Raw genomic sequence first — 22,360 nt, 5'->3', positions numbered from 1 at the left:
AAGCTACAGAGCTGCAAGTGAAGAGCAGCAAAAATTCAAAATGCTTTCAAGACTCGGCTGCTTTCACTGTCGCTTTTAACTATTTGGTGACATAATAAACCAAGGCTTAAGTGATCATCTGCCAGATGCCTCAGCTTTAACTATGGTTTAATTATCATCAACATTAACCATGGTTTACCATAATGTGCAAACCAGGCCTTTTTGTTAAATAATTCCATCAAAATAGGTATAAGAAGTACACCTCAACACACGTTTCTTAGTTGGGGTCACTATGGCTATATATCTAGATTGTGGGATTGCCATGCTCCTGACTTCAGAAAGAAGAGTAAGTTCTCTCTAAGCAGATATAACCCAAGGCTAGCATCACTCTTGACTGCAGTGCATATGATGTGGGATAGATACATGATACAATGTGGATCCCACAAGTAAGAAACATTTAAAATGGTACTGATCTTCATGCACACACCATCTATAGAACTAAGCACAATTCTGTTTAAGCTACGAAGGTGTCTTTGTAGCACTTTGATTGCAATAGAAAGTTCTCTCTGTAAGATGTCCACTGGGCATAGGAAGGGAATGCTTAAAAGGAAGTCTGCACTGCTGGGGTTTATCCACTGGTGAAGGCTAACAAGCAGGTTGGTATCAACAAACCAGATGGCACTACCAAGAGGTTGCAGCAGTAACAGCATTGTATCCGTCACTAGTTGGGAGAAAGGAAAACAATGCCATAGTGAAAGTTACCCACAGCCTCCCCAACTCTGCAGCTTAGTTTTTAGCATGTGATAGCTGTTACCTTGTGGAAATCATTATTCTTGGCAGCGTCTATCAAAGTATCATCTGCAAGAAGGAGACACAGGTCACAGTTGCAAAACAAAGCAAGAGGCAGGGAGACTGTAAGGTGAGGGTTGGGGTAAGTATATTGACCAAACAGACAGCAACTGGGGGAGGGGGGGTCTGTCCAAGCTAGGAACAGGGATTGGCTAATAAAGCCAGGTGCTCACTACCCAGAGAACTCCAGGGAGATTGCCTGTGATTTTTATCTGCTCACTAAGATGTCTAGACAGTACAGGGCAGTTGTGTAATGCTGCAAAACGTCCCCTAAGCACAAAGGCTTTTCTGATCTGTAGCAGTAAACTCCCACTGGGCTGTCTGGAGTCTGAGATGAGGAAGGGCAAGAGTGGAGCAGAGAGACCACAACAGAAACTTGTGATACTTAGTGTAAAGGCCGTACAATTTATGTTAAACCAGCATTTGCCGAGTATGCATTAGCTCCATTTTACTGTTTGGATTTCAGCATTTCTCCCTATTGCTGCTCTCTTCTTATTCATAAAGAGTGTTTGTGCTTTTTCTGTGTGGGAGTGAGAAAGAACACATGTGTAACATGTACACACATTCCGCACACATGTGGTTTGCACATCTTGTGGACCATCACTGAATTTGATACACTACAGAGACTGCTATGTAGGTATAAAGCCTCATGTTTCCTCCCAACTCCAAGCCTCAGCAACTGTGAGATGAGAGTAATCATGGGAGTTTGGAAGGGCCCAAAAGTTTCTGCGACAACCAGGCATGCACCAAATAGGGCACAGAACTTCAGAAGACCCAGTGATGAATACAAGGAAGAAACCATGAAGTGGAATCCCAGGGGTAAATGAAAGGAAATGTGGAAGAGGCAAGACCACAAGGTGATGGAAGGAAGGACAGAAATGGCCAAGCTGAGAGGAGGGCAGTTTATCAAAGATAATTTGAAGAGATAGAGCAGAAAGGGTGAGTGGAGGAGGTGGAAAGCAGATGTCCCCAAGGAGACAGTGCACAGGGATGCCTCTCAGTCAGTGATTCATTTGCATTTCCAGGAATTAAGCTTGTTCAAGCTCCAGGAAAACATTTTCTATTTACTCAGGAGAGGGAGGCCCCTGACCTTGTGCTCATACATCCTGGAACCTTCACTGGTGCTTGAGAGATTAACTCTGCTCCCCTACCGTGCACCCCAAATCTCCACAGGTGGGAGATTAAATCTGCACCACTATGGTATTTTCTGCCAGATTTTATGAGTTGAAGAAAGAAGATAGCTTGTTAAGCCAATGGATGTCAAATCTCACCCAACCAGTCATTATTGCAGCTGCCCCCCCGAAGGAACTCCCTAATCAGGGCTTCTGCAGCACTCAGTTCATGATACAGCAGGGATGAAGACACTAAAGCTCCAGTTCCTCTGTATGCCAACACACAGTGATGTTCCTGGCCCATTCCATCTTCCCGTAGCCTCTGCAACTGACACATCCAACTGCAGCCCCGTTCAAGGCTGAAAAGTCAACTTCATCTCAAGCTGTACTGAAAATCTCTTGTTCCATCATAACCTTTTGAGGCCTCAGCTTCATGAGCACTGGCAATGTAAGCTCACTTGCGACACACCCACCTTCCATCAGTATGCATATTTAAGATAGGCATAGATTGAATTGATGCTTCCTGCCTCTAAACTCCCAGGATTATATCATCAAGTTTTGATGTCAACTCTCTCAGTCATCAGATAATAACCTCAGAAACCCTGGGCTGGGAAAATATATACTTGGTTAAGAACCGCTACCAAAGCATCTGCCATGTTCCAAAAAGTTCTTCTGTCTACCAGGACTCAAACTGCTCTCATCCATTCCAACAGCAGTGAAACCATGGCACAGGACAACACTCTCTCATAAGACATTGTGTGGATAGCTTTAACTCATCTGGAGAACAGCCTCTGTGATTGGCACTGACTACAGTCTACAAGGGCATACTAAAAATGCATTATGCAGTACCATCTACAACAAACTGATGGTCCTATATTTTACAGAAGCTGAAGTAGTATTAGATTAGGGGGACTGAAGGATGCGACAATGAAACACAAAAAATGACAGGTTAGCAGTCACTGAGAGGAGAAGGAAATATGCTGTAGGAGCATACTATGAGCAAAAAGTCTCACCTTTGAAGGAGTTACAGCTCCTCATTTCTGAGCTGGAAAAAACAAAATAAGAGAAATTCAAAGCTAAGAGACGAGATCTTCCTAATGCAGCTCTCCATCTGCTCAACTTTGCCCACTGAGAACTCTCTGTCTACTTTGAAAGGGCCAGGAATGGGATTAGCTGTGCTATTACAGATCCAGAATTCTGCTCTGCTCCATTTATGAGGCGGAATCAGACAAGGGGAGTAGCAGAGCTGAGGAACATAGCAGGATTCATATCCTATCTATCTTAGGTCTGTTCCTCATTTTGTTCCTCATATCAGCTCTATTTAATTATGCCTCCCTTTCCCATATCAGCATGCCACCCATTTTGTAACCCTGGATTAGTATTCCATGAGATCTATCAACCGCATGCTCTTGAGTAGACATCCATCCTATGAAGGTTAAAATATATGAACTAATCTACAGCTCATATTAACAGATCAGTGCCAAGGAAGGAGAACTTCCTACCCTGAAGGATTCCTTCCCTGCTTCACATTTAACCAGACAGCAAACACAAGAGGAATAATTATTGCCTGAAGAACTAACTCTCATCCTCCACCCTGCACCCATCCTTAGGCTATTCTTCCTTGGGGTCCTTCCCCCAACCTTGCCTGGTCTTTCTTACCTCCAGGCCCTAAGCAGACAGCCTCACCTGGAGACTGGTGTGGATGATGGTGAAGCTGGGAGAGCAAAATGTTGCCTTGTAGGTGTTGAGGGCACATCAACAAGGTCAGGCATGGCAGGAGATGTGCCCACTATCTGGGTGCACACCAGCTCTGGGTCCAACACAAAGAGCTCATCCTGAGAGATATCCGTCACATAGTTGAGATGTTCCTGAGAAAGCACATGACAATCATTTTATGGATGGGATTTCTTTACACTAAACATGAATGAGGGGTCTCAATCTGCATTGTCAGACAATAAGCAATGTGGATTTTAACCATGGAATTCAGTTATTTGAATAAAATTCTGGGAAGCTTGATTTTTTCCTTTCAAGAAAGCATGATTCCAATCTTGGTGGTCATGGGAAAAGGCCTGGAGATATAAGAATAATTTCCTCCATAAGTTTAGAAAAACAGAAAGGATGTCTGGTTGCAGAATCCAAAAGGTATTATTTTTATTAATTTTTTAATTAGATTTATTAGTCACTTGTTACCTGAAAGTCTCCAAGTAACTTACAACAATGTTGAAAACAAAAACAAAAATATCAAAAGGTAAAATTTTGCCACTGTTGATATATCTTGTATCCCCAACTATGCTGTCTATTTATCCAGGAGAACCAGCCCTATTTTCCTCATCCTCAGAAAGGACACGGACGGACGGACACACACTCTCTCTTACTTTACAATGAAAATTGTACAGTAATACCTCGGTTAAGGAATCCTCCAGGAAGGAAACTCCTTTTAATTAAAGTTTTTTTTAAAAAAATGTGAAAATGACAAGCTTTGCTTTGTTATGGATAAACTTTCAAGCCTATGCCTTTGCTTTAAGGTGAAACTGATCAGCCTGTGTTTCTGCTTTGCTATCAATAAACAGATAAGCCTGTACCTTTGCTTAGCTAGGGTGAAACTGACAAGCCTGTGTCTTTGCTTTGCATTAAAGAGAGCTCTTGCTTTCTCCCAGGGCTGGGGGGGGAAGGATCCAATACAATTCAGAGGAGAAAGAAGGGAGGGGGAAGAAGGGGTAGGGGTAGGTGCCGGGTAGGCACCCTTTAAAGCCCTTGTTGAAGCTGTCCCCACCATTTATGAGCGGTTGCAGGCATCTATCCCTATTCTTTCCATGTTATTCCTACTTCTGGTACCAAAGTTTCTGTTAAAGAAATAATATCCAGGAACACATCTACTTTGTTAATTGAGGTACTACTGTAGTGGAAATTCAAAACTAATGCATAATTTATTTTATTTGTATTGCAAAATTTGAGCCCTTTTGTGTTTTTTTTAAATAAAGTTCCAGATCTCTTGCCTAGCCACTGTGAATAGTATGAAGTCTTTACAAATACAGTATGTTAATGCTACAGAGAAACTATGTGATGTCACTTAAGAGAAATAAATAATTACTTTTCTTTCAGACCTAACATGTACACAAGCCTTCACAAACCTCCCTAGTTTCCTGTGCATTGTTCTCTAGTGACATGCCACCCTAAACATTTCTTCCACACAAATAGATCAAAAATAAAAGGAAAAGGATTATCAAGAGAAGTCTTAAAAAGACTTTTTGAATGCAGGAAACAAATACCTCTGACCTCAAGACTGAATTCCCTTATTAAATAAATATAATCACAAGACATGAGACATTCTAAAGGAAATGAAAACCAAGTTGTACGCAACAATTCACATGCATTTCCACAGGGACCACGCAGTAGACAATCTCAGAGTCAACAGTCTCTTGAGAATAAACTGGAGCTCACCTGGGCACGATCTATTCTATAAAACCGATCTGCTGTAGTTGCTGCAAGCAAGGAAGAGATAGACAAAGAGTGTTTAGCATTTATATAGTGCTTTAGTATCTTCAAATAACTTCACATAACATTAACTTAGTAATCCTTACAACAATCCTGTGAGGTAGATCAACCCTACATCTGGAATATAGGGATGATAAGGCAGAGAGAATAACAGCATGCTTAAGGACACCTAGTAAGTTCACACCTGAGGGGAGATTTGAACTAGAGACACCCCCTAATTTATAGCTCAGTCTCTCATAGTACAATCTTATATATGTCTATTCAGATGCAAGTCCCAGTTTCAATAGGGCTTCCTCCCAAGTATAGAACAACAGCTTTAGTCACTCTCAAATGATTTGGATCACTGGAACCAACAAGAGAGTGGACAGATAAAGCAGGAGTGGTTCATGAATTATGTTTAATGCACATCACATGTGACTCTGACCTCCAAAAGAGAGGTATAAATGACAGGAGGAGATTCAAAAGTGACAGAGTACTATTGTAGGGTGAAAGTTTTGAGCTCACACACAGTGGCAAAATTCAGTGCTGATTTGTAATCCAAAGAGAAACCATGTTGCTTTGGCACATTTTTTTAAAGTAGCGCTGCCTATCTTTTGTAAACCACTTACAGTTTTTTACAATCAAGTGGTATATAAATTTTAATAAAATAAACAGATAAAGAAAGAAAATGAGTACTCTAGCACTGCAGCAGCTCATCAAGGAAGCTGATATTCCCAGAGGACAAAGCAGTGCTGCCTTTAGGGCTGAGGAGGAGCTAGAAGGGTAATCATACCCATTGACCAGTAGTTTGGTCACAGGCACTATTGAATTGGTGGTCAACCTGACATTCATTATTTCTTATGATAATCAGAAATGCTAATATCTATACATGTTCTAGGCACTGTACACAGATTTTAAAAACAGTGCAGGCCCTGTGTTTAGGCTTACAATCTAGAAGGCTCAATATAAAAAGGAAAAGATATGAGGAGGAAAGAATATCTGCACTGGAGTAAGAACAAGTGCCCCGCTGGTACATTCCAGAGTAAATATGCAGCCTCCAACTCTCCCCCCACCCCGCCTATGACCTGAAGTGGTTTTGCCTCTAGGCTAGCAAGAAGGGGAGCAAGTAAGCAGCTCAGTGCTAGAGAGGCAAGCAAAAATGTAGCCACAACCAAACCTGTAAGTCCTCCAGGCCGTATCTATGAGGGCCACAAACACCTGTTGCCTGTGCCATTTGTGGCACCTACTTTGTAAGTTGGTGAACAGTGATCCAACAGACATAAGTAAGAGTGATACAATCCACAACACAACTGACACAACTGGGGAAAGACACCCATTTTCCAACATGCAGCTGTTGTACTTTCACAACAGAAATGCTATCTTGAGGGAGGGAACACACAACAAATGAGTAATACCCTTGCATTTACTTTGCTATAAACAGATCATTTGCTATAAACATATCATTTGACAAGGATCTCCCATTTGAGCAGCAATGGCCTTGGACCCGAGTGTCAAGGATCAGCTAAACCCAAACATAGCATAGACAGACTAAATGTCAGAAAAAGCAACAGATAGTAAGGCAATTACAGGGCTTTTTTCAACATTTTTTGCCCAGCAGAAATAAAAGGAGTACTTTTTTGAGGGAAGCTTCCCAAATCTGCTTTGCAGCTGCTCTGGGATTTCTTATAATATAGATGATTTGCTTGCAAAATTGCAGGTGTAGGAACTCTTGCCCCTTTGCAATACAATGATCCAAATTTAAAAACTCACAGTGGGAATTTTTGTGTCTTCCATATTGTGAAAATATAAACCGTTATATATTATTGATACATACTGACTTAACTGGGTAGCTTTTAAAATTCTGTCACTGGTATCGGCAGAATAGATGTATTAGCCACTACAGATTAATTTCCTTTATTGTGCCTTAACTACTTCTTTCTTCATGCACTCTGGGTGGATAAATGTAATTTGTGTGTGTGTGTGTGTGTTTTGGGATATAAAAACTATTCTAAACCAGATTTCCGAAAATGAGCTTAATGAATTCACAAATAAAAAGTTATGAATGAAGATAACGTGGCAACGCTGTCATTAACATGCACTGAAATGAGGCAGAGAGAGAGAGAGAGAGAGAGAGAGAGAGAGAGAGAGAGAGAGAGAGAGAGAGAGAGAGAGAGAGAGAGAGAGAGAGAGAGAGAGAGAGAGAGAGAGATTTAGGCTAAAATCTTTCTTAGAAATAAGCCCTACTGAACACATTGAGAATTACTCCCAAGTAAACATGCTTTGGGGTGGGTTACTAGAGGTTCTATTATATTTGTTCTGTTTGTGTGGGGGAGGAAATGGAGCAAGAACTGGGTCCTTGGCCCTTTCCTTTGAATTCAGTTGACATCAGCAGCAAATATTTTATCAGGGCTCACTTAACTCCCGCTACCTCTTTAATCTGCTAAACTGGGATTCAGGCTATGTGAAGGTCTGGCCTGTAGTCTTTGGATCCACATCTGAAGCAGAAATGTTGAAACTGTTGAAAAGTGCATTCCAGACTTATCTGTCTCTACTCGTCTTAAGACAGAGAACCATCACCCTGTGATTTCGAAACTCACTTTTAATTGATTCTAAAAGGCAAACAGCACCCAGCCTGTTGTCTACAAGCCTTTCTGTCTTGTACAGCTGGAGCCCAAAATCTTGGTCCCAAGTTATTTGAGACCATCTCCTCCCATGTGAATCTGCCCATCCTTTTAATACCAGCTGCTGTGGCCTGTTTCCATGCATCATGGCCCTCCGAGGCTTGGCTGGTGGGAACAAGCAAGAGAGATTTCTCTGTGGCAGCATTCCATATGCAGAACTCCTTTCTCCAAGAAGTTAGGTTACCTTTTTCTCTTAGCATTTCATTTTTAAACAAGCTTTTGATTGTTGTTGCTTAACTGAACTTACTTATTATTAGTGTTATAACATAAGTTTCTATATTTTGTTAACTGTTTTAAGTGACTCCTTTTTGGAAGGGAAAAGCAGGACTCAAATTTTTGAATAGTTACATTTTAAAATAAATAATCCTTTTCAAAAGCATTGGCAAACTGGAATAATTTAGATTATCCAGCCTGGGCTCTAATGGCCAACGGCAGCACTACATTTTCTCCAGCCCACTATGGTATTAACTACGTGCTTGCCAGAATGGTTTCAAATCTTGGTAATCACAATGGCTCCAAAAAGTACTCTTGATATACCAAGAACTGCTCCCAATCCCCCATAGTAGCATATGTGTATATTTCTAGACCACATAGGACTATCTTCATATTCACATGAATGCACGAGCCCAGTTATGATTGTAATGAAGGAATCTAGTGAAGCCACTATGGCATGTATATATACGAGTTCTAAGAGACCTAATGCAGGCTGGTGTGGGTAACTCTGTGCAACTGTTGACCTGGGGCAGCCTAAGGGACTCCAGCTCCCCATGTTTTTGGCAGGCTCCAGCCTGAACTTTCACCTGCCTTCAGATGGACAGATGGCGCAAGTAAATAGGATACTAACCACAGTGATAGCAATCCTTCTCCGCATAGTGCACTTGTCAGATCCTTAAAAAATCAGATTGGCAAAGCAATCCAAACTGCAGCTGGACAGCGGCATGGCATGATGGAGTAGTGGAGCCACCACTGCATCAATAGTCTTGTTGTTCACAATGGTCAGGCTAAAGGCGGGGGGAAGAGAACCTGAGGCTACACCAGTCTAGACCTGACATAGCGATTAAGCCCAAATTGGGCCTGTTGCCATCAAGTGGTGACAATGGAGCCAGCTTGGGATTCAGGGCCAGCTCTGCCCCTCTTTGTTCCTGAAACACCCTATTTTGTAGCTCTCTGTGGGCTGCTGCCCCCGGAAAGCCAGCTGCCAGTACTTCTACCTGCCTTACCGTTTGGCAGGAGGAATGGAGAGCTCCTTGCAAGTGGAGGCCACCAGAGTAGTTCTGGGCTGGTAGCTCAGGGGTACAGCATTAGCTTTGCATACAGAAGGTCCCAAGTTCAATCCCTGGCATCCCTAGCTAAGGCTGGGAGAGAGCCCTGACTGAAACCCTGGAGAGCCACTGCCAGTCAGTGTAGACAATACTGAGCTAGATGGCCCAAGGGTCTGTTTCAGTATAAGGCAGTTATACAAAAGGCATTGCTAGGATACAGTTACACAAAAGGCATTGCTAGGATTTACAAAATACAATGATGATGTGGATTGAGGGGGGGGAATAAAATAAATATGCATCCTCAGAACAGGCCCAATATTCTCTCATTTGATAAATACAAGCTATGTTAACTATGATCTGAGGACTCCTGTGGCTGTGGTCTGATGACAAACTGTGTTGGGGAAAGATAAAGGACTATAGTTCAGGTAAGTGGATCTTGTTGCATTATGGCAGTTTTCCATAAGGCTGAGGAGGGATGTGGGAATGGAGCAGAAATAGTGGGGGAAGGGAGGAGTGTCCATGACATAAGCCAGAGTAGATTAGAGAAGTGAAAGAACCTAGTTTTTCCTGTCCTGGGGAGAGATTTACAGCTACAGAACTGTTGATGAAGGCCAGTAATTCAACCATTTTAATGAGCCTGCGTTGCCCATGAATGCCACTCCAGATTTTTTCTTCAACACATTTTCCTTAGTTTGGAACATGCTGCTAGGAAACTAGCAGAAAAGAAGAAAATAATCTGCACCCACTATCTTGGAACAGGATCTTCATAATATGAGGTGCACACAAGAGACTCCCCCCCAAATGGGGTTCCATAATCTCTCTCTCGGTAATCTCATCCTTTCCCTCTGGATCAGAGGCTATGCAATGTTATTTGGAACAGTGATTTTCTATTATTAGTAAGGTTTTAAATAGAGTGAAGAGAAGCTCACAGTTTAGCAGCTCATATAGACTCAAAGCTCATCACCATCCTGTTCCTTGAGATCTGGGCTGGGGAGGAGATGGAAGGAATTTAAATCCCATCAAATCCCACTGCACCAGGTGCTTTCCCCATCCTTCAAGCCTCTCAGGCCTTCTTGTTAATGCCTGCTAGAATCTTGCTGGAGGGAGGCCTGTTGGCATTGCAGCAAAGAGGCCCAATACGCCATGCAAGCTATTCCCCATGTCTTTGGGAACTCATTCCAGCATTGCTATAGGGGCACAAAAGCCCCTATTGTCCCAGCCTGTGGGAGAGTCTCACGCTGTTGCTTAAACCAAAACCAAGAAACAGGAAAATGTGCTAGTAAAAGTGAAATGTGCAGGAACACAGCATCAACACTTCAGGTGGGAGGGCGAGGGGAGAGAGTAAGGCTGAGAAAAGGCCTGGAACAAAGCTGTGTTTGTAAACAAGCTTCTGCTGCCCCGCCGAGCACTTGGGGGTTCCTGCAAAAACACAGCTGGTTGGGTCATAGGCCCAGAAAATACACAAAACAAAAACCAGTCAGTCTTCCTTCTCTCTCTCTGTCTCTCTCTCTCATTACTTCCCAAATGAAAAAGCTGCAATTGAATTTGATATACAAAAGGCAATTCTGAATGCAGCATATTCACTGGTCCTCAAGAACTACTGCTGGATCAGACTGGTGAAACTGCCACATCTTCCTTGTGCTTTTTCCTACAGAGCCATCTGCTGGAGAACAGCAGGATTAATGTAGCTGAGAGATGACTCAGTCCAACAAGGAGAAATGGCAAGAAGTGCAAACCTGACCCCCTGCTATAACAGTTCTGTGGTAGCAGGCAGCAGTGTCTCTTCCTGGGACAATATGGACCTTGCTCTGTTCAGCCCTCTCTCATTGAGGCCTGGATTCCAACAGACCACAGAAAGCTGCTTTATATAGAGTCAGAGTATCTACCTCTTAGCATCTAGCCCTAGTTGCTGAGTTCGGTCTGTGTGGCCATTTTGGCCAGTCATGCCCAGCTATCACTCCCCTGATGTCATATGATGTCAGGTGTGGGACAGATAAAGCCACAGCTGTCAAGGAACAACTGGGAACTCAAGAGCATGCTCCCAAAGGTCCTTTCCTTTGTATTTGATGCTATTTAAATTGAGCACTGATACAAGCATTGAACTGCTGCTTTCCAATTGGACTGGATCTATCTGCCTAATGCCATATGATATCAGGCAACTGATAGGTGGGCAGACTCACCCATCTATCAAATGTGGCCTGTAGAAGGTTAGCCACTTTTTGATCAGGCCCACTTGGCAAAAGCGTTACCTGGAGATATCAGGGATTAATCCTGGGACCTTCTGCATGCAAAACATGGCCTCTACCACTGAGCTATGGTCCTTCCCTGAGTTTGAAGTTTAAAATAAACAAATGAGGGGATATTTGGTAGATTTATTCCAACCTAGCCCCTATATAACTTAAAGTAGAGAGCCCAAATGATCTACAGCAGGGATGGGGAACTCATGTCTAGGGGTCAAATATGGCCCTCCATGCTTCCCATGAGGCCCTCAGGACTCCTCAGGCCACACCAGCTCTCCCCCTGATACATCCCTCACTGGCCCTGCTTTTGTTGGTCCTTGAGCATTTTTGCCTGGCTGGAAAGCGTCCTTGAACTCTGATAATCCCTTTTTGCTTTCTTGGATGGAGGATAGAGAGGGGTGTGTGTAGACACGAGCCTACTGTACAAAGGTAAAATCCACTTTTGTTGCTCTGATGGCTTTGCCCGCCACTGGCATGTAGCTCCCAGAAGATTGCCCAGAAGGAAATATGTCCCTTGAGATTGAAATGGTTCCCCAGCTCTGATCTACAGGCATTGTTGTGACTGAGGATGCAGTCTAACCCCACTTACCTGGGAGTAAGCCCCATTGAATCCAATAGGACTTACCTCTGAGTAGACATGGTTAGGATTCCACTGAGCCAAGTAACAGGAATGTAAGGGCCCAAACAAGTCCCTTTTTGTGGCCTTTGTAGACTTCACCTCGGCCTTCGACTTAATCAACAGGGACTTGTTATGGCACAAATTAGGCCAGACAAATATTGATAAAAGGCTGCTCTGGCTTATTCAATCTCTCCACCAGGCGAACACCCTACAGGTCCGAATGGGCCTGCAAGGTATTTTATCCCGAGTCATTCAGGTCGAGAGAGGAGTGAAGCAAGGTTGTATCCTGGCCCCTTTTTTATTTAACTTCTATATTAATGATATCATCCCTGAGATGGCTGCCCCTTCCTTTTTTCCGCCATCAGCTGAGAACCGTAAGATCTCATCACTGCTTTACGCTGATGATTTGGTCTTACTATCCCTGAATAAAATTGGCCTCAAAAGGATGCTTGCCCGTCTGGGTAACTTTTGTAAAGAGCAGCATCTGTCTGTCAACTATTCTAAAACCAAGATCATGATCTTTGGTAAGAAGAGGCCCAATTCCAACTGGGTTCTAAATGGACACCAACTGGAACAGGTCCACTCATTTAAATACCTGGGCCTGTGTTTCAGTGAGAAACTTTTATGGAAATACCATCTAGAAGCAATTAAACTCTCATGCGCCAGATCAACAGGCCAAATCAAGAGTTTTTTTTACACCAGAGGAGGGCAATTAGTTAACCCCGTGCTTAAGGTCTTTGTGGCTAAAAGTTTAGCTCAAATCCTCTACGGAGCAGAACTGTGGGGGGTATTGGCAAAACGTACAATAGAAGTTCTTCAAAACAAGTTCATGAGGCAGGGGTGCCATCAGCCCATCTCAGAGCTGAGCTTGGCCTACCATCCCTCTCAGCAAGAATTGATCTAGCGTACCTCAGATCCTGGCGGAGACTAGCCAGGATGGATGATTATTCCCTTCCCAAACTCTGCTGGTCTGAGCAACACAGGATTGGGGGTTGGGCCCACCTGTGCCAAGCAAAACTAGGAACTTACAATCTTTCTATGGGGGAATACTTAAGCCTAAGCCCACATGCACTCAGGAACTGGATTTTTGACCACGGTGCGTGTCAAGATTGGGCAGCTATTGCAACAGTTCCTTTTTCTCCCTGGTTCCCCCTACTTAAGGTAAATCACGCCAGACCATATTATTTTGAGGCTTTGACACACGCCCATCTGCGCAGGGCATTCACGGAACTTAGGTTCCAAATGATGCCCTCGGCATACCTCGACGGGAGATATTTGGGAATCCTGGTCAAAGAATGGAGATGTATCTTTGGGTGTAACCGGATAGAGGACATCACCCACTATTTGCTTTACTGCCCCTTGTACGAGGATCCCAGGAGGAAATTCCTGGCCCAACATATTTGCTTGCACTTAGAGACACGCGCCCAGGAGCTAGTAGTCGACCTTCAGGCTGACAACTCCAAACAAGTAACAGTCGCAGTGGCCAACTTTGCTTTGGCCGCCAGGAAGCTGCGAGCAAGACATATTAAGACTTACAATGCCTTGTGATCGTCTTTTAAGTCTGGACTAATTTTAGCCTCCTGGCATCCTACCTGCCTACCTATTTTAATCTTCTTTGTATCTTGCAAAGGCCTATGGCTATACGCAATAAAGTTTTGTATGTATGTATGTAACAGGAATGAACTATACAGCTTTGGATTTAGAATACTACAAGTTTGCCGACTGTAAGCACTGTTGGTAGCAGGCCAGAATTATGATCCTTGTTGGTGACATTATTTCTTTCAGAGCCTGGCATGAGGTTTTGCCAAGATTGTTACTGACTTAAATACACACTCTTCATAGCACTAGTATTCCATCCTGTCAATATTAATTATCCATTGTACAAATTATTAATCAACAGAAAAAAGGTAATGGGAAGCTGTAAACTATTATTCTGGTCCTTTTTTAAAATGTAAAAGAGAAGGATAAAATCAGGAAACAAAGCAGCCATCCCATTTCAGTTAAAATACAGAAGCGCCTCACTACATTTCTGAGCTAAGCAATTCTGCGACCCAAAGTACCTATTCACTAACCAAGTGAAATTCAGTATAGGACTGACATCAGCAGTCACATGAGGCACAGGTATTGAGTAGAAGGGTTGGACCAGGCTTGCCCCTCCCCACCCCCCAGCCAAAAATGAGGATGGGGGCTATAGCTCAATGGCAGAGTACATATTTGCTTGCACAATGTCCCAGGTTCAATCCCTGGCAACTCTAACCTCTACCTGGAGTTGACCCCTGTCTGAAACTCTGGAAAACCACTGCTGATTAGCATAGACACTATTGAGCTAGACAAACCAATGGCCCAACTCAGCACGAGGCAGATTCCTATGTTTCTTTGTATTCAGTAGTAGCAAAAGAAATAATGCAAAAGCATTACTTGAGTTCTACATAAAACAAAACTATGATTATAGAAATATTCCATTACAGTGTCCATGGCACTGCCAACAAATTTCCCCAAGATAGTAGCATTAGTCATGAAACCTTTGATGTACCAGCCCCAACTTACTGACTATAGAGTTAGTGTATATTTGCATATCCACTTCACACATATGCTTAGGTACTCACAGTCCAGGAAACACCACTTGGGGGACAGTTTCTGGCACGACAGTGTCTTTGGTTTGGCTCCGTCCCCTTCCTAAATCAAAGCAAGCAAAACAGAATCAGATCTCCTAAGTCCTTTCCCATTCCCTTTCACAAATCTCTTCTGGCTTGTTCCTACATAGATTGCTCAGGTGCACTCAATATATGTGTTTTGACAGAAAGAGGTAGGCACAGAGTACATGGATGTGATTCAACAGATGCACTGGACAAATATCGATGCAAGCTCATCATGCATGAAAGAGGTAGAAGGAGGGAAGGAAGAGTCTTTCAGCAAAGGAGAGAGGGAGAGAGAGAAGATACACACCTGAGGAAACAGGCTCTGAATAGTAGAAGGGCATGGGGGGAAATCCTGTGGAAAGGGAAGGAGCTGGGTTATCACAACAGTTAAAATGTGCTTGCATACCCATAACTCTAGGAAACTGGAGGGTGTCCCTTGCATCTTCTTGAGCAGCCAGCCTCCATTGTACCCATATTGGTCTGTGTAATCCAAGAGCTGGATGACACAAGCCACAACAGGCAAATGGTCTCAAGTGTGGTAAAGAGATTTTGAAGGAGAAGGAAAGTGAAGCCGTGTGCCTAACGAGCCACACGCTATTGTAGTACAAGAGCTCTAGTTTCAATGTGCATCAGTCTATGCTGGTCCTCCCAAATGGAGCAATTTAATCACAGCTGCTTCCCATGATAGTTTTATGACCAAAACAAAGCTTGAGAGGTTCAGGGTTCTTTCACACTGAATGTTACATCCACATCAGGTGCTGCGTGCTTTATTACTTGCCGGACACATAAGTGCTAAACAAAAGATAAATCAGAAATGTAGGTAAGAAAACAAGACAGCAGTTCACAGAAGATTGCCCACCCATCTCATTTCCTTTGCAATCAAGCTCCAGAGAATGGGCTTCTCCATGCATTTATTCACTGGAGCCAAAGTAGGAAGCCAGTAACATTTCCCAGCTAGAAGGAATTTGATGAGTCATTTAGGAAAGTTGCCAGGTAAGGTGCAAGCTTCACTCAGAACTGGAGGGATAACAGTACTGAGGATTTGAATAAAGGCAGAGTAAAATCCATGTAAATAAAACACTTGGCAAAGTGCTGATAATTGAAATTCTCTCTAGGTTCAACAAATGAGTCAGTTATTACTTTTGCAAAACACTAATTACTAATGGGAATGTGGGTGGTATCCAACTTAGAGTAAACCCATTTAAATCAATGGACATGACTAATTTCAGTCCATTTATTTCAACAGGTAGAATTATTATTATTATTTAAATTTATATCCCACCCTTCCTCCCAGCAGGAGCCCAGGGCTGCAATCTTGAGTTTGACTTCGTTGGATACAACCCCAAATATTTATATGTGGAATATTTCTTCAGGCATTTAAACAACACAGGAATGAACTTGCACTTACCTCCCCTCCCCCATCGCACCTCCCACCAGGACCAGCTACTTATTTATTTATTATGAATATGTATCTATTTGCTTTCACTCAAATTCTGACGGCAGTTTACACTGAATGCTCTACTGTATACAAAAGCCCTGCTTTGTTAACTGTGGTTGCGTTAATGTAGATTAACAACCTATTCCCACATTACTTTGCTTGTATGAGTGAGGGGATGAAGAGAGAAAACATTTGGACTCACTCTGAACCTACGCAAGGAGGTGTAAATAAACCACGTCCTGTTGTTCTAAATGTGTTAAGAGGAGAGGTAAATTCTGCTACTCAGTCAAATCTGAAACTTGAACAGTAGTAAAATTATAGCTTGTTTTGTTCACATCTCACCTCCTGAAGCCTCTCAATGTGCGTCCGGCACATCTCCAAGTCACTGTCTCCTGGCACAACAATTATTCCCAGGGGCACAGCTAGAATTTGAAAGCATTTTATCAGCAAATATCATTTAACCTGCTACCTACATTCATGGCCAATTCAGTATTCACTGAGCAGGACCTAGGTGACAATTCATAGATGCAATCCACATCTCACAATAACCATACCATCTCACAATGCACATGGGAAACTACTTGTTTGAAAGTACCCAACGGACAAAATATCTCTGCATGTTTAAAGTGAGCATGTCAGGGAGAAATCCTAGACTAGCAGCCTTCTCCCACAGGTGTGTTAGCTTCCCACATACAGGAAATTCTGGTGCAAGGGCTCTTTCAAAGAAGACACTATATGGTAAAATGCTACTATGCTACAATCAACACGTTTGAATAGCTTGGATAGGGTGACAGAACGTCAAAAGGAGTCTGCTTTTTAATACCAGTCACCTGTTATGAACAAATATATGTATGTATAAAATGGCCCCAAGGTCCAGAAAGTTCCTGTAAACTGTCTTATGCCCTTTATTTAAACAGGCTCCAGCAGCCTCAGCTACAGAACCAACAACTCACAGGCCTCCTTGAGCTTCTCCTTGTCGTAGTGAAGTGCTTCATAGTCGTGCATACCAATTCGGCTTACGCGGATTCTTAGCCTTTCTGGAACTGGCTGCTGACTGTTTGCGTAGCAAGAAAGGAAAATGATGCTTTAATTCAGATGGGACCACTTTCAAAATAAAAAGGCAGATGGCATTGTTGTGTGTGTGAGAGAGAGGGAATGCTACGGGGCTGAAAAAATCCCAGGTGACACAAAATCCTTGCTAATAGTAACAACAACTATTAGAGTACTAATACTTTGGAAAAATTGTATCTTGCTTGCAGACAAGAACTCAGAGCAACAGTTGTATTTGGCATCTGTTCTTTAGCACTGAAGTGGGCACACTGCATCTAGTCTCTGGGGAAAAAAAGATAGGACAACCCTGGGCTCATATAACTCCTCTGGCTGTGTAGGTTGTTCCCATAACACTGGCCCCAGTTGCCATCTCCTGCTTACAAATGCAAAGGCCAAAAGGAAGGGAGCTGCAACTCCTGGCTTGTTTGAAAATTTGCTCCTTTATGGAATAATGAATCTTGCAGTAAGATCCCATGGACAATATAGACAAGAAGGAGACCAGCATAGTCTTAACATTGGAACAGAGTTAAAGATGGGGGTTAATGTTGCTACCTTTGCACTACAATGCCAAATGGAAGTGTAACAAGCTGCCATGTAGATGTACCCTAGGTAGGTGAACAGGCTTGCCTAGAGGAAGACACAAAGTTCTCCCAGACCTCCCCTCCCAATTCAGTATGCCTTCAATGTGCTAAGTGACATAATACCTTTCTCCTCTTCACCTCCTCCCAATGACAGTGTAGGAAGTTGTGCACCTAAGATCTCATGCCAGTTATGAATGTCAGTGATACAACTCTCTGCTCCCTTCCCCCAAAAGAAAATGGAACACTGAAGGAATTCTACTTCCTCAGAACGCTCCCTGAGGGGTCACGTAACCCTGCTTCCTCCATTTTTCTTTCAGATGCTTGCCTTGAGGATTAGGATAAGGCAGAGCCTTCCTGACAAAACAGTTTTCAGAAGACTCACTATTGCATAGAAAACCCATTACACTGCCTGTAAATATTTTAATTTTGTTGGATTTCATAAAGTTGTATATACATCTTACATTTTATAATATTATAACTTGCTTTTTGATGGTTTCTGGTACATTGTAATCTACCACAAACCTCTGAGATACAGTAGGACAGAAATCCAACTCAACTAAACTGAAATAAAAAAAAACTTGAGATCACAACAGGTGCCCCCGTAAAGGAAGAGGAAGCTCTGAAGTAAGGAGGGCAGAAGCTCACCACAATGTAAAAGGTTTATACTATGAACTGGTGAGGCCACCTTCATTCCTTGCACCAAAGCCTTGGGGATGACCCCTGTGTCAGATAGAACATACTCATTAAGCAGAGGCATGGAGTTGCGCCTCTTGGTCTTCTGCACCATGTTGGCCTGGTTGCGCAGGGAAATGCGAATACAGGAAGCCCCTAGCTTGCAGGGCTCTCCATCCACTTGCATAGGGATGGCCTTGGATGTGGTGAGCAGCACCTCCCGGCACTGGTGCAATCGCTCTCCATGGCCACCCACCTGCAGTGCAGCCTAGAAAACAAAGTAGCAAGAGCATAAATGCAAAGGACCACAAACACCCAACGACAGGAGGAGATTACACATGAACTGGGATACCTAAATGGTACAAGAAGATGAAGACAAAGAAGATGACGAAAAAGAAGACGAAGCACTTATGCACACAGGACCGTTGTGCGGCTGTCCTCTGCACCAAGAAAACACACACCTATCTAGTGTGGTACAGAGGACAGCAGAGATGAAATTAAGCTCTAGCCCATGATGTCTGGATTGGCTGCCTCCTACTACCACCAATGTACAAAGCTGCAATATAGCGAGTCAAATCAGTAGTCGTTCTAGCCCAGTATTGCCTACTGTGGCTCTCCAAGATTTCAGACAGGGGTGCTTCCCAGCCCCACCTCTTAAGATTCTTTGAAGTTTAAACAGAGGTACTAGGTAATGAATTTGGGACCTTATACATGCATAGTATGTGTTCTACCACAGAATCTACCAAGGACTCAAACGCCCACATGCAGAAGCAGAAGGCACAATCCTTGTGCCAGGTAACTCTTCCAGCATGGTAACCATTGTACAACAGATATAGAGGTTTATTTATTTTATTTATTTATAATTTGATTAAACAGAAACACTAAAAACACTTTAAAATATCACAAAAACAGACCTTAAAATACATTAAAACAAAACAACATTAAAAACATTTTCAAAAAAGCTTTAAAAACATATTTTAAAAAAGGGTTAAAAACATATTATTAAAAAAAAACATATTAACAAGCAAGCGGTTGCCACTATCTGTATCAGCTAAGCAGGCTTAGTGATAGTTTAGTTGGTTTTGTTTGTTTGCTCGCTCATGTTACATCCTGAGGAGAACAAAGGCCAGGAGTTCCTGTTGCCCCAAGCAGGTGTTGCCCTGGATCCTTCCAGTGAGCTCAAGGGAAACAAAGTAGTCAAACATTAAGTGGGCCATTTCTTACACCTGATGCACTAGCCATCAGAACCTATGCTAACTTACCAGGGATGTCATGGTGAAGCCAATGACCTCAAGGCAGCCATCATCATGGCGCTGGGGCTCAAAGTCATGGTGTTCTCCAGGGTTGCCCCAAGGCATGGTGCCTGCACAGTACCTACACACAGACAGGAAGGAGGGAAAGTGTTGTTGGGGACAGATGGTAGCACACACTGAATCTTGGGCAATGGAAATCAGAGGGAAAGAAAGGGGAAAACATAGCTTAGAATGCTCATTGGCTCTCCCAAGCAGTGAGAGTAACCATCTCACCTTGGAATGTTTAGGAAGACGAGGCATTGAGGCTTCAGGTCTTGGATCTTGGGGGTCAAGTCTGTCCCATCACACTAATTAAAGAAAAAAGGCAACACTCAGATGCCAAGGCTGGCTGCAACACAGAAGAAACTCAAGTGCTCTCTACATCCTTTTTTTTGAGGAAAACAAATTCTCACTGTCTCGATCCTTCCCAAATATAATTTGTCGTCCCTTGCCTTTCACAGGAACCATCTTTAACATGGCAGTAGACTGACCTTTGCAACCTAATCAAAAACCTCCCCCCTCCAGAGCCCTCCAAGAACCCATTAGCTCCATAATATACTCACCACCACTTTGATGTGTTTTGCTAAGTCTTTGGAGCTCCCCATGAGGAAATCAGAGAATGCTGTCTGCCAGCAGAAGAGAAACCAAATTAGTTCCCAGAGGCTGACCCTGCACTAGCCCAGCCCAGTCCCAGCTCTAAGAAGCTGAGAAAGCAAATGGGTTTCAGTCAGATACGTTTCAGGAAACTTCCCAACTTTTACTAGGGTTGTGAATGCACAGTTGTGTTGACACTTCAGGTAAATCAGACAGGACAAAGTAGCAGTTTAAACAGGAATGATGTAACAAGGAGAAACCCACATCAATTCAACTTCTGACTGCTCACTATCTCAGAGACACTGTGCCTGGTCTCTACTACTCCGTTGAGAAGGTGCATAGTAGAATATAGATACCGATGCACACTTTGACTTGGAAAAATCTGAAAGTACAAATATGGCTTTACATCACATCAAGACCCCTGGGTTGCATCTACTACTGAGCTGAAAATGCTCTTACTTTTACAGCCCCATTCAGCAGTTTATCAGTTGCATCAGAGGTTTTCCAAGTATTGTTCTTGGCATGACCTTGCCAACACTTTCCACCCACATACCAGTAAACCAGCATTTTTCACTCTCTTGCCCCTAAATACTGGCAATGCCCATTTGGCTCCTTAGCTCTGCTATGTTGATTTTCAGTTCTTACAAAACATTTTGCACATGTATTTCTTCACAGGTATCATTCTAAAGGCTCGCCTGGGATTACAGCATGGCCTTCCTTCAAGATGTTATACATGTTCTAGCAAAAAAAACATTTGGGGCATACTGAGAACAAGGCAGCAATTCTTAACTGGAACTTGAAAACCCCCGGAGAACTCACCCCAGCATAGAACATTTTATTTCGAAATCGGCTGTTAAATTTCTCTGGGTTGGCTTCTGCCAAAAAAAAAAGTTTGTTATCAGTCATTTGTTCTCAGGAAAAAGAGTTGTTCTCTCCATTACGGTAGTTCATCCATCACAGCACCATCTCTATATACACAATTCCAACTTTAGAAAAAAGCAATGGACAGGCTTTCTCTCCCACCCAATATACACTGCAAAGCTGACTATTTCTTGCCACACTGCATTATCGTCACTGTACTGTATCACAGGATCAGGAGACTAGTGCTAGCTTAGCACTACGAGCAAAATGTACCCTTACCCCTCCTGTTGAAAGGAAAGGTATTCCTTGAAGCCAATTCCCTGACACTTCTCCCTCCCTCCCAATGAAGCAGGTTACGAGCCTTATGCCTTCAGTTTGTGACCTCCAAAATCAAAGGTGTGGTTTTCCCACAAGAGACCACCCTTCCAAATATGGTGTGCTCAGAGCATCAGTCACATCCCACCTGTTGTCACTATTTACCTCGGGACTCATGGAATTCCAGTGTCACCCGGGCATCAAAACCAAGGCTGAAATAATTGTTGAAGACATCAAGAGGGAGCTAAAAAAGAACGGGAGACAGAAATCCACCAGTGAGTTTGAGACTATGATGAAAGTGTGGTGATTTCTCAGCTACTCTATCGATACCTTTTTGTGACTAACTAAGTGAGCAAAACACACCTAGAGATGTAAAATTTCTGGAACTTTTGAAGCCATGGAAAAAATCTGGTTTTTCCCTGTTTTTCAGAAAAAAAACAGAAATTTTCAGAAACATTGAAACAATGCAATATTAGCACTTTTTACAGATTTAAAGCCCCCTCTAGGAAGCACACCTTAACGTGATGCGGGGGTTTGAGAGCACTGAAGAAGCTGAGAGGAATGCCGTCAGGAGTCTAGACCAAGAGGCTAGAATCCTAGCAGGAACACCCAAGGCACAATGGTCAAAGCTGAGACACCAGACTAAGATGCATCCAAACTCAGAGGAAGGCAATGGTAAACCACCTCTGAATACCTCTTACC

General features: G+C 43.0%; 1 protein-coding gene across 16 annotated transcripts in view; it reads right to left on the bottom strand.

Moving 5' to 3' along the window:
* DGKZ (diacylglycerol kinase zeta) overlaps positions 1-22,360 on the bottom strand; it is a 170,319-nt gene that overhangs the window by 10,232 nt on the left and 137,727 nt on the right. For 14 of the 16 annotated variants that reach the window (XM_061610872.1, XM_061610874.1, XM_061610876.1 and 11 more), the window contains 14 exons: positions 21,824-21,902; positions 21,302-21,357; positions 20,452-20,514; positions 20,123-20,196; positions 19,859-19,970; positions 18,665-18,864; positions 17,247-17,347; positions 16,636-16,715; positions 15,163-15,207; positions 14,823-14,892; positions 5,382-5,422; positions 3,627-3,808; positions 2,954-2,985; positions 794-837 (listed from right to left, as the gene is read on the bottom strand). In XM_061610872.1, coding sequence (XP_061466856.1) covers positions 794-837; positions 2,954-2,985; positions 3,627-3,808; positions 5,382-5,422; positions 14,823-14,892; positions 15,163-15,207; positions 16,636-16,715; positions 17,247-17,347; positions 18,665-18,864; positions 19,859-19,970; positions 20,123-20,196; positions 20,452-20,514; positions 21,302-21,357; positions 21,824-21,902 — 1,179 coding nt within the window. The remainder of the gene's footprint in view (positions 1-793; positions 838-2,953; positions 2,986-3,626; positions 3,809-5,381; positions 5,423-14,822; positions 14,893-15,162; positions 15,208-16,635; positions 16,716-17,246; positions 17,348-18,664; positions 18,865-19,858; positions 19,971-20,122; positions 20,197-20,451; positions 20,515-21,301; positions 21,358-21,823; positions 21,903-22,360) is intronic. The other 2 variants (XM_061610877.1, XM_061610869.1) reach the window with 1 other exon arrangement.

This window comes from Rhineura floridana, chromosome 2, assembly GCF_030035675.1.
Source record: "Rhineura floridana isolate rRhiFlo1 chromosome 2, rRhiFlo1.hap2, whole genome shotgun sequence".
NCBI lineage: Eukaryota > Metazoa > Chordata > Lepidosauria > Squamata > Rhineuridae > Rhineura > Rhineura floridana.
Note: the sequence above shows the minus strand (reverse complement) of the source record. Positions and strands in the feature narration are given on the sequence as shown.